This window comes from Dendropsophus ebraccatus, chromosome 14, assembly GCF_027789765.1.
Source record: "Dendropsophus ebraccatus isolate aDenEbr1 chromosome 14, aDenEbr1.pat, whole genome shotgun sequence".
NCBI lineage: Eukaryota > Metazoa > Chordata > Amphibia > Anura > Hylidae > Dendropsophus > Dendropsophus ebraccatus.
Window position 1 is genome coordinate 61,516,778 of NC_091467.1, and position 12,804 is coordinate 61,529,581.

General features: G+C 46.8%; 1 protein-coding gene across 3 annotated transcripts in view; it reads right to left on the reverse strand.

Annotated features, from left to right (window-relative positions):
* The window catches only part of LOC138772103 (ABC-type organic anion transporter ABCA8-like), a 32,496-nt gene extending 19,987 nt beyond the window's left edge, over positions 1-12,509 (reverse strand). For 2 of the 3 annotated variants that reach the window (XM_069952242.1, XM_069952239.1), the window contains exons 1-12: positions 12,178-12,509; positions 8,041-8,145; positions 7,462-7,666; positions 6,783-6,938; positions 4,042-4,136; positions 3,611-3,837; positions 3,233-3,371; positions 2,262-2,447; positions 1,813-1,960; positions 1,140-1,305; positions 980-1,038; positions 673-783 (exon numbers count right to left, since the gene is read on the reverse strand). In XM_069952242.1, coding sequence (XP_069808343.1) covers positions 673-783; positions 980-1,038; positions 1,140-1,305; positions 1,813-1,960; positions 2,262-2,447; positions 3,233-3,371; positions 3,611-3,837; positions 4,042-4,136; positions 6,783-6,938; positions 7,462-7,666; positions 8,041-8,145 — 1,597 coding nt within the window. In that variant the 5' untranslated portion in view covers positions 12,178-12,509. The remainder of the gene's footprint in view (positions 1-672; positions 784-979; positions 1,039-1,139; positions 1,306-1,812; positions 1,961-2,261; positions 2,448-3,232; positions 3,372-3,610; positions 3,838-4,041; positions 4,137-6,782; positions 6,939-7,461; positions 7,667-8,040; positions 8,146-12,177) is intronic. The other variant, XM_069952243.1, reaches the window with a different exon arrangement.
* Positions 12,510-12,804: the final 295 nt, after the last annotated feature.

The following is a 12,804-nucleotide window of genomic DNA, read 5'->3' on the forward strand; positions in this document are numbered from 1 at the left end:
AGACTAGGTTCCCACTATGTAAAAAAGACGACCTTTATTGTGCAAATAACTTGTTATTTAAAAAATAACTAATGACAGCTGTTGTTATGAAAGACGACGGTCATTTTTTCATGGTGTGAACCTAGCCATATGGTGTGCAAAGCCTGTATCTAATTTTACGTGGGCACTTGGGGAAATATTGGTCATTTGGATGGATTTTATTCAGTAGCAAGTATGGTGGTAATATTCGTCCCTTGCAAACTGGTACTGTCGGTATTATTGATATTATTAATCTTAGTATGCCGGATTTGGTCAATAACAGTATGGTTGTAATATTTGCTCCTTGTACACTGCTATTATGTGTAATATTGGTCTCGGTACACTGGATGTGATTAGTAACAGCATGGCAGTAATGTCATTCCAAGGGCATCAGTTATGGTGACTATAGATAGGATTCTATAATGTCTTTGTATGCAGAGAATATTTGTTTGTGTACATATACAGTGTATGTAAAGTGTGTAGATTTATATGACTTTTTTGTGTGTGAAACTGTATGGTCTTTGACAATGAAATCAGCACAAGTTAACCACATGATTAATGCTCAGGTGAGCATGTTTAACAGTGCTGTTCCTGAGAAATGTGTGTGGGTCAGAACGATGGACGAGGCTCAGCACTAGGATCTCTGTATCTCACCGCTGGTCGTTGTGCTCATCCCGCTCAGAATATTCAGTAACGTCGTCTTCCCGGCTCCGCTGTGACCCAGAAGAGCTGTGATCTGCCCCTCATACACATCCAGATCCAGACCTGGGGACAAGACCAGAGAAGTTTCCGGTAAATTACTCTGACTCCAGCCCCCGATTATGTATCGGGATAAGTGGCGTCACTGGAGCATCAGGCGTTGGAATCATGCAATGTCGTGGCAGTAATAAGATCACGTATGTATAGATCCTATAGACCCTTATATTGTAATTGTGATCAGGATCGGGGGCTTCTCTTTCACCTCTCAAAGCTTCCGTCTTCTTGTCGTTACCGCTGTAGATTTTCTTTACGTTATGAATCCTACAGGCGGTGACAAGGAAACATGAGAAATACAAGGACTTGGATTAGAGCTGTGTATGGACATGACATTAAACCTATCACTGAAGTCCCCAAGGAAATACCTGATGGCCTCTTTTCCTTGTACTTCATCTGGGACTTTCTCAATGTGATCTCCAATGGCAGCCTGCTCTCTGTCCTCAGCTTCCAATGGGATTGAAGTCTTTTTCTTTCCTGACCAGTAAGAGGACTGGAGGAAGAACAGTGGCTCGTACCTCCGGCCATGTTTATCTGACAGGAAGACAGATGACCTCAGGTCACACCTACATTATATGAAAGGCTAGTCTGTACTTTATATAGCGTCAACATAATCCACAGCCCTGTATGGAGATTTCCATCACTAACACTACTCATTGTTACCATACCACTGGGACTCTAGATTTTCTCCATTAACCTCAGTAGAGGAGTCAAAATCTGCAATGATGCAGATTACAGATCCAGATTTTTCTATGACGAAATGCTATAGATTAATTCTTTCTGTAGCCCGTACCCTTAATATAGACAATGAATGGTCCTTCTCTTTACCTTATACTATTATAACTCCAACTCTCTATATTATACTTCAGAGCTGTACTCTGCAGGTGGGGTCACTGTGTACATACACAGTTATTACTTATGTACTGAATACCGGAGTACCATTCAGTCTGCCTGTCACCTCTGGAGGGAAGTTAGTGAAGACATTTCTTTTAGGGCTGCAGAATCCATCAAAAATATGGGCCGCATACTCCTCAGTGTTACCTGGCAGAATCTTCTCGAAGTACAATGTGAGGAGGAGGTAGAGGCCGGAGTCCAGCAGGAGGCTGATGGAGCTGCTCAGAATGAAGGACGAGTCTCCTGCGACGTCTGAGAAGAAGACACCCTGCAGCTCAATCTCCATATGTACACTCTGTAAGAAGATGATGCCATGTTTGAGGAGAGCACAGACAAGAGTAATGTAATAGGAGTAATAGTCTTATTAAATACAATTGTCTTTACTACCAATGAACTATCCTCAGTGTATAGAAGCAATATCTGATTCGAGACAATCCAACTCATGAGCTGAATGAAAGGTCAACAGCACTACAGCAAGCCCCACCATCTCGTCCTGGTTTATCCAGGCATGGCGCCTTCCTCACAGATGTGACCATGTTTGGAACTGCAGCTGTGTTTCCCGTATGTGGAAGAGTTGACATCGCTGGAGAACTTACCTGTGTGATCCCAACAGAGAAGGCAAATGGTGCAAATACACTAAGGATGACTTCTAGCCAGATGGGCACGATCTTCACAAGTGGCACAACGCTCAGAATGGAAAGGAACAGAGTAATGAAGAATCCGGTGATGGTGACTAGTCGCGGCTTCCTGAGCAGGGCGCACAGCATGAAGGTGAAGCAAATCTGCAGAAGAAAATGTCTATTACTGGAGATGAGCTAAAATAGATGACAGCACCAGGGAAATCACTGTCAGTGCAGGGAAAAATAGGCGGGAAAAGTATTCCTACTATCATGGAGGAACAGTCTCAGTAGATCTTGAGAGATGACTGGAAGGGGAGCGCACATTTGAGGGGGAAATAAGTGGAAAATTAATGGACATTATTGTGGACAAAAATCACAAGCAGATCCAGTGATCTGGCTGAGGGGGAAGCAATGTGTGCAAAGAAATAGACTGGGAAATAGTTCCTATTACTGTGGAGGAAAAGCCTAAGACCTGAGCACCATCTAGCAGCAGAGCAGTGTGCTGAGGAGATATGAAAGAACAATGGCCCCCATACACCTTCATTGGCCAAACAATTATCTGGACCGTACACAGAAACGTTCAACAGAGCCGAGCATTCCTGTGATGTCTATGGGGAGGTGAGGGGTAAGCTGCTGCAAAATGCTCTGGGTTGTCCATAATTTTTCATTATGGCTGACCCCTATCATCACCAACATCATCTGTCAGTGATCAGAACAGCCCCATACAGGTTCGGCCCTCTGATCGTCTGAGCTTTGTGCTGCGGTACATAGGTTGGTTACTCAGGTTCTGGCCACAGTTCCAAAATTAATTATAACAATTATAACAATTATAACAGATTCCACAAAGACACTAACCAACAGGACGGACAATGTGATGATTGAGCTAGCAGCGCATCAGCAGAATTGTAAGTGCTGCTCTGGAGGTGATTTGTGAATAAAAATCCTACCATTGATATTCCATAGAGGAAGAAGAGAAGCAGGATAACGCCGTAGGAGCTTCTCACAAAGACAAACGTGGTTGTGACAAGAGTCATCAGATTTGCAATAATCAGGACGTAAACTGCGTAGAGCAATCCCCATGATAACCTGAGAAACCGAAGAGAAGAAGAAGGCGGCATCATGAGGAGAAAACTGCAGAGCCAGGAACATTCATATACTGAGGCCTCCTGTAATGGATATATTTCCTGAAACATGCATCTCCTGAAATACTTTGTGCTGCAGGGACCCTGCTTCTCCCACTATGTAACTCATTCTATGAACTCCCACAAGATTAGTAAATTCCACACCTGAAATCCTCTGTGCTGCAGGGTGGTGCAGCCACTCACCAGAAGGCCAGGTCTTGGAGCCCCATCATCTTCATGATCTCTCTGTACTCCTTCCTCTCTTTGGCGATGTAAAGTGTCAGCAGGTAGGAGAGGGAGACGTAACACATGCACATGCTCAGGACGAAGAAGCCAACGTACAGGATAGGTTGTAATATGGCACTGCCGTATCTCATCTTCAGCACCTCTGCGGAGAGAAGGCTGTCCCAGACCGAGTGATTGGTGGTCACCTGCGAGGAGACAGACGCTCTTTAAGGTCACACTCCCCATATTAGGTAGATACAATGTATCACACAGAGTTCTCTATATACTGCATTATACTCCACACATATTAGTTATATACTATGTAGACAAAGTAGTTTTCTGTCTCTGGATACAATCAGTGAGTGTCGACCATTGTTAGTTCTTCCCATCCTAAGTAGTTGCCCATTTACCTGGATGATGGCGGCGTCAATACTGGCCTGTAGCATCAGGAACCCGCTTGTCCAGTACAATAAGGGAGTGCACAAATTCTCATCAATGCAGAAATCTGCAGAAAGACATTGCAACAACATACACGACTGGTTCTGACCCCAATCCATTCTAACAGTCAACAGGGATAACAGGTAAGAGAATAAAGCATGTGAGGAGGAGCCCCCAGTGATAACAGCTGATGGGAACGGGCCCCCAGTGATAATAGCTGATAGGAACGGGCTCCCAGTGATAACAGCTGATGGGGAGAGGCCCCCAGTGATAACAGCTGATGGGAACGGGCCCCCAGTGATAATAGCTGATAGGAACGGGCTCCCAGTGATAACAGCTGATGGGGAGAGGCCCCCAGTGATAACAGCTGATGGGAACGGGCCCCCAGTGATAATAGCTGATGGGGAAAGGCCCCCAGTGATAATAGCTGATAGGGAGAGGCCCCCAGTGATAATAGCTGATAGGGAGAGGCCCCCAGTGATAATAGCTGATGGGAACGGGCCCCCAGTGATAACAGCTGATGGGAACGGGCCCCCAGTGATAATAGCTGATGGGAAGAGGCCCCCAGTGATAATAGCTGATGGGGAGAGGCCCCCAGTGATAATAGCTGATGGGGAGAGGCCCCCAGTGATAACAGCTGATGGGAACGGGCCCCCAGTGATAACAGCTGATGGGAACGGGCCCCCAGTGATAACAGCTGATGGGAACGGGCCCCCAGTGATAATAGCTGATGGGGAGAGGCCCTCAGTGATAATAGCTGATGCGGAGAGGCCCTCAGTGATAATAGCTGATGGGAACGGGCCCCCAGTGATAATAGCTGATGGGGAGAGGCCCCTAGTGATAACAGCTGATAGGGAGAGGCCCCCAGTGATAATAGCTGATGGGAAGAGGCCCCCAGTGATAGCAGCTGATGGGAACGGGCCCCCAGTGATAATAGCTAATGGGAACAGGCTCCCAGTGATAACAGCTGATGGGGAGAGGCCCCCAGTCATAACAGCTGATGGGAACGGGCCCCCAGTCATAATAGCTGATGGGGAGAGGCCCCCAGTGATAACAGCTGATAGGGAGAGGCCCCCAGTGATAACAGCTGATAGGGAGAGGCCCCCAGTGATAATAGCTGATGGGAACGGGCCCCCAGTGATAATAGCTGATGGGAACGGGCCCCCAGTGATAATAGCTGATGGGAACGGGCCCTCAGTGATAATAGCTGATGGGGAGAGGCCCCCAGTGATAACAGCTGATAGGGAGAGGCCCCCAGTGATAATAGCTGATGGGAACAGGCCCCCAGTGATAACAGCTGATGGGGAGGGGACTCCAGTGATAATAGCTGATGGGAACGGGCCCCCAGTGATAATAGCTGATGGGGAGAGGCCCCCAGTGATAACAGCTGATAGGGAGAGGCCCCCAGTGATAATAGCTGATGGGAACGGGCCCCCAGTGATAATAGCTGATGGGAACGGGCCCTCAGTGATAATAGCTGATGGGGAGAGGCCCCTAGTGATAACAGCTGATGGGAACGGGCCCTCAGTGATAATAGCTGATGGGGAGAGGCCCCCAGTGATAACAGCTGATGGGGAGAGGCCCCCAGTGATAACAGCTGATGGGGAGAGGCCCCCAGTGATAATAGCTGATGGGAACGGGCTCCCAGTGATAATAGCTGATGGGAACAGGCTCCCAGTGATAATAGCTGATGGGGAGAGGCCCCCAGTGATAACAGCTGATGGGAACGGGCCCCCAGTGATAATAGCTGATGGGAACAGGCTCCCAGTGATAACAGCTGATGGGAACGGGCCCCCAGTGATAACAGCTGATGGGGAGAGGCCCCCAGTGATAACAGCTGATGGGGAGAGGCCCCCAGTGATAACAGCTGATGGGGAGAGGCCCCCAGTGATAACAGCTGATGGGGAGAGGCCCCCAGTGATAATAGCTGATGGGGAGAGGCCCCCAGTGATAACAGCTGATGGGAACGGGCTCCCAGTGATAATAGCTGATGGGGAGAGGCCCCCAATGATAACAGCTGATGGGGAGGGGACTCCAGTGATAATAGCTGATGGGGCAGGGGACCTCAGTAATAACAGCTGATGGGGAGGGGACTCCAGTGATAATCACTGTTTGGGAGGGGCCCCCAGTGACAATAGCTGATGGGAGATGGGCCCCAGTGATAATAGCTGATGGGGAGAGGCCCCCAGTGATAACAGCTGATGGGAACGGGCCCCCAGTGATAATAACTGATGGGGAGAGGCCCCCAGTGATAATAGCTGATGGGGAGAGGCCCCCAGTGATAATAACTGATGGGGAGAGGCCCCCAGTGATAATAACTGATGGGGAGAGGCCCCCAGTGATAACAGCTGATGGGGAGAGGCCCCCAGTGATAATCGCTGTTTGGGAGGGCCCCCAGTGACAATAGCTGATGGGAGATGGGCCCCAAATGATAACAGCTGATGGGGCATGGGCCCTCAGTGATAACTGCTGATTAGGAGGGGCCCCCAGTTATAACAGCTAGTGGAGGAGGAGCTCTTAGTGATAACAGCTGAGGGGAAGGGACCCTCATCCATAGGGGACAACTGATGGGGAGAGGTCTCCAAATATAACAACTGATGGGGAGGGGCCTCCAGTACTAACAGCTGAGGGGGAAAGGCCCCAGTAATAACAACTAATAGTGAGGGACCCTCATCCATAGGGGACGTCTGATCCTGCTTGGCCTCTTACTTACCTTTTCCAGATAGGTAGTCATTGGCCCGGGGTATTTCATGTGCCGGGTACCGGATTGAATATGTAAAGTCATTCTCAAACGTCACTATCACCGTTCCATTCTCAAATGCGTTTTCTAACATTTCTGTCTCATTGGAGAATCCCTTAATGGTAAATACTACAAGAGAGAAGAGGAGACGTCACATATTCATCATCTGTGACCCCAGAAGGATGAGACAAAACCTTCCTGTGATGGTGGAGGGGATACGCAGCGTGGCTGCCATGTTTCTCTGTTTCCTGGTTTGGGGGCAGGGAAAAAATCTGGAGAATGCTTCTCTTTTATGAAATTTGGTGTCGTTAGGAGATGTTCATATGGAGCAGATACATTGAGGCTTATTCACCTCAGAGTCATGTAAGGGAAATCCACAGCACATTACAGGAGCAGCATAGTGGATGAGATCTGTAGAAATCCCGCCCACGGCGGTGTGAAAAAAAACTACATGTAAATCTACCTCGAGTGAAAATAAATCTGATGAAAAGTCCAAACAGAGAACAGACTGTAAAATCCACCCACAAATGCTGCAATTTCCCCACTGTCCTTAAAGGGAAACTCTACCCACTTAATTTCCCCACTGTATTTAGAAAGAAAACTCCACCCAGATCCAGCTTTCTATGAGATCCTGACTCGTCCTCACCCTTACCTGATAATCTGCCGCTTTCTATCACTTTCTCCATTACTCTGTGGGCGGCCTCTGATCCCCGGCTGTAGCCGATCTCTAAAGCAGTCAAGTTAAAATCATTTATGCGCCCGAGAACTGTGACCGGTGACATCTCAGTCATCCACCAGTCCAGAATGGCGGTGATGATGAATAAGAACAAGACAAACGCCAAGTGCTGGAGCCACTCCTAATCCAGAGAGAAGAGACCATTAGCTGACATCTGCTCCATCCCCCAACACCCTGATATCCGGGGCCCTGCAGCTATAGTCACCTCTATATATCTGTAATGGGTGATGGCGGCCATTACGGAGCTCAGAGGGGTTGGCACCTATTAGACCCAGGATCGTATACCAATTATACTGACTGATTAATCTACTCATGAACCAGTAAGCACAAGATGATTATATCTTTCCCTGCTGTCTGTATAGTGACTGTACATCAGGGTATTGAGGGCACGTGGATTTGTGGCCTATAATATCCGCTGACTACACAAGAAATGTGCTGTGCTCCTTTGCACATAGACAGTGACCGCATTGTGTCCCCCAATATGTGACAACTTACCAGAGCAGTATGCCACCTCCTTCTCCATTTCAACAGAAGATTCTTCCATAGAAGAGCGATGGTCTGCAGCCACAGGCTGGTGTCTCTCTGCTTCTCTCTGTCCATCTGTAACATTATACAGCAAAGAATAATTACACAGATAATACTGACAACTAGCCTGTATATCATGTCTGAGAGGTAGTCACATCTCCGCCCATGTATGACATCACTGATATGATATAATCTAATAGTAATATAATGACATTTGATTTGGATAAGATCCATACTCCTTATCTACACAGCTAGAGGAACAGCTATTCATCTATTACTGCTGACAACCAACCTGTATATCATGTGTGAGAGGTAGTCACAGCCCCGCCCCCTGGATGACATCACTGATATGATATAATCTAATAGTAATATAATGACATTTGATTCGGATAAGATCCATACTCCTTATCTACACACTACACACCTAGAGGAACAGCTATTTATCTATTACTGCTGACAACCAACCTGTATATCATGTGTCAGAGGTAGTCACAGCTCCGCCCCCTGGATGACATCACTGATATAATGACATGTGATATAATGACATGTGACCTTATACTACAGGAACAGTTATTCGTCCATTATCCTGGGTAATGCTTGTGTTGCTCTTTATGGTTTGATCTCCATTGATCGTGTGTAATGATTTTCTCTCATTTTATGTCTTATGTAAACAGTTTATTCTCCTACAATATCTAAATGGTGAAGCCTCTGCTGTAGCCTAGCAAACATTTGTGCAGTGTCCAACTACGGGTTTCTTATTCTTATACACCCAGGTAAAAGCAGTTCTTTCAGGTGTCTCAGTTGAAGTATGTAGTTTGATGTGCACTACTCCAACCACTAGGTGTCACACTTCCCCAGGACACAGCTGCAGTCAAAGGGAAGGTTAGCTACACAGGCCGACCCCTGAATCGGGCACTGTGTGAGTACCTCTACAGCGTGGTACTGGCAGTTCGGGGGCGGCAAGGTGCCAGTACAGAGTCACTTTAAGGTTTGCAATGTGATTACATGTGCCCAGCACCCACATACACCTGGAGCCAGCCCTGATTTGGACGCACAGTCATCAAACTACATGCGTGCGCTGGTCCACTCCGCTAAGGGTAGTAGTAGGTGGTAGTACTGGGTAGGATCCCGGGTAGCCTCTTACATGATATAAGGTCACGGTTTTGGCACAAGGTATAGCAGCTAACCAGCGGGGACCTGACCATGCGGAGGCCGAGCAAATCTTTGTTGCCCCTAGTCAAGGCACCAATAATTAAACCAATGCCAGGGTTCAGAAACAACGGTAGTTGTGCGTTTATTGTAACGGTAATAACTAGTAGCAACAGTCTCTCTGGATGCAACCAGGAATAAGGCAGACTTGGATATAACGGAGTAATGGGTGATGCTGCAAGAGGCTGTGATGGTAGCGTACTGAATGATGGGAGTAGTAGTACTGAGGATAAGATACTGGGCGGAATGAAACTGAGACGAATACTTGCTGTGGATGATGATGGGAGATGATGAGAGGAATGACTGAAGAATCGGCACCCAGATCTTTGATTGAGATGAGAATCTTTAGGACTTGAGAAGGAAGACACAGCCAGGTCCCGACTGGACCGGAACACTTCTAGTAAGACTAGAGCAGCAGAGCACATGTGTCTCTCTCCTGACAGTGGAGAGAGGACACACACAACCTGTCCCCTTGAAGGTAGAAGACAAGACTCACACACACACGACCTGTCCCCTTGAAGATAGAAGACAGGATTCACACACACAACCTGTCCCCTTGAAGGTAGAAAACAGGACTCACACACACGACCTGTCCCCTTGAAGGTAGAAGACAGGACTCAAACACACAACCTGTCCCCTTGAAGGTAGAAGACAGGACTGAGGTAGAGAGGAAGTTACATGGTATCCCCAGCCAAAGCTCGACGGCTATTGGGGTTACCATGGCAGCAGGGGCAGTCACGTGACATCAAGCCATTGCATCACCACACCATTAAAACTGATAGCTGAAAATATACAAGAAATAGATGAAACAACAGACCTGAATACTGAGAGGGGTGACACAATATACAGTTTGCAGTGGACCATAGTTTCCAGAACAGGGACAATAAAATACTGACTGACTCAGATATAAGGATACACTTTTGAGAAAAATAACAGGAGGAGAAACTCTGTTGTGGGACACTGCATGCGCATCCCCAAACAAAAAGCTTAAGTGACCAGCTGGCATTCTGGTTGATCACTGCAGCACAGCTTCTAGTCACTTTATTGTCTGGAATATTGTTAGAGACTGGGGCCCCTTGTTATGAGCTCGATCTCCCCTCTCTGCCTTGTGAAAGCACAGTCACTATGGGCTTCAGGAACTACTAATCTTGGAGGAGTATCCACCATGAACCTGTAGGGCATCCCCATTGTTTCCTGTACAGTAGAGAAGATTCTTAGAGAGACTCAGTCAGTAGGTTTATGCTGCCCTATGTAGGAGTAGCATAAAGTAGTGAAAGAGAAGCTGAATAGAATTATGTATCACTTACATTATTATATGCAGCTGATTTGGAGATTTGGACTCCTCCTGAATAACATAGACAATAAGTAATCCTCTCCAATATGTTTGTGAGCTCTGTTGTCCTGTATATTCATGAGCAACAGTAAACCCTGCCCACCAGCTGGTGATCCCCAGTTATCTATCCATGCTGTGTATAAGCAGTCAACTGTCAATCAGCAGCTGAAGGGGGGGGGGGGGAGTGGTACAGCATGAAGTCCATTATCCAATATATGAGAGATCACTGCAGTAATAATATAAGTCCCCCAGAGGGACTAAAATTGAAAGTATAAAAAATAAAATATAGTTTTATATTATTAAAAAATATCCTCCCCTAATAAAGGTTTAAATCACCCCCCTTTTCCATTTTATAAATAAAAATAAATAAACATATTTGGTATCGCCACATGCATAATTGCCCGAACTATTAAATTATCACATTCCTAATCTCGCACGGTAAACAGCGTTAGCGCAAAAACCCACAAAGGTGACATCAAGGTAACATCAAATGCAGAAAAATTGAATAAAAAGTGATCAAAAAGTCGCATATACGCACGCAATATACCGATAGAAACTACAGATCATGGCGCAAATAATGACACCTCACACAGCCCCATAGACCAAAGGATAAAAGTGTTATAAAGATTTTTTTTGCCGGTCTCAAAGCATACTTTATGGAAAAATTAAAGAGGACCTGTCAGACCCCGGCCGACCCCCCGCTAGAAACCCTTATACTTACTCTGTGCACAAAGTCCCGCTCCTGGAGCTGCTCCAGCCGATGAGATATCACCGTATAAAGCCCGGCGCGCGCATTAGAGATGAGTCCCACGCTCATAGAGAATGACGGCTCCAGTCATTCTCTATGAGCATTGAACTCATCTCTGATGCACGCGCTCCCGGCTTCAGGCGATGATATCTCGACAGCGGGAGCGGCTCCAGGAGCGGGACTTTGTGCACAGAGTAAGTATAAGGGTCTCTAGCGGAGGGTCGGCCTGGCTCTGCCCCGGCACAAGGGGTGACAGGTTCCCTTTAAATTTGCCATTGCAAAGTACAATTGGTGTCGCAAAAAATAAGGACTCGTGGGTCAGTAGGTGAAAAAATCCAAGTGCTATGACCTATGGGCTTAATTATCCCAGCACCATCTACCATACAGGATGGAATCTACAACCATTGTGAGATGTGCACAGAACATACTATATTACATGATCATACTGTAATATCAAGAGCTGCAGTCACTTTTCTGTATATCAAGCATTTATATGCTGTGTATTCCAAGTACACAGTATACTATGCTTCCGATTTCCTTTGGCGTTAAGAGCTACAGATTAGCCGCATAACAATGAGAATAATCCTTGTGTGACTGAAAAGCAAAAACATGAGTGCAGCTCCGGATCTGCAGCAGCCAGTCTAATCACTCAGCATCCACTCCCATGGGCCTGGCACTGCTGCTAGGAGGGTCAGCCCTGTGATTCTTATATACAGCCCCACCCCCTTACGTACAGCTCCACCCTCTTATAACAGCGTACGGCAGCCGTAGGTGAGTACAATGATTGGATCAGAGTGGAACCACAAAGATCTCTTACCGTCTGCAGCTACTATAGAGGAGGATGCTGTGGTTGGAGCTGCTGTTGGGCAGGATGCTGTGGTTGGAGCTGCTGTTGGGCAGGTTGCTGTGGTTGGAGCTGCTGTTGGGCAGGATGGTTTGGGTAGAGCTGCTGTAGAAGACAATGCTGTTTTGGAGTCGCACTAGTGGAAGTTTCTGTGGTCGGAGCTGTGTTTCTCTTGCTTTTGCCTCCTCAAATGAATAGGCTGGGCTTGCTACATGAATGAAGACAGATGTTTTGTCCCTGTTTATCATAGAAGGGCCCCTAGTGTGTGTAGAGGGGTAGAGACTCCTCACGCTGAGGCACAATCCCCGTATTGTATGACTGAGCATCCGTCACCTCCCAGTTATTCTCTGCTTAGGGCTGCTCAGTTAAAGATGCCCCCCTTTGCCTTTCTGTTCTTCAGCGATGTCAGGACCTTTGCTCCAGGTCAGGTTAAGCTTCATAATGTGATTTAGACTGCTCGGTATATAAACTATATCAGTATAGTCAATAATCAGTTCTTATATTGCTTCCTTCGTAATTCTCATGATGCTTTTCATATAACTTCGATGTTCCCAAATGGAATTCAGTAGTTACGTCATCTGCCGTCCCAGGAAACTGATG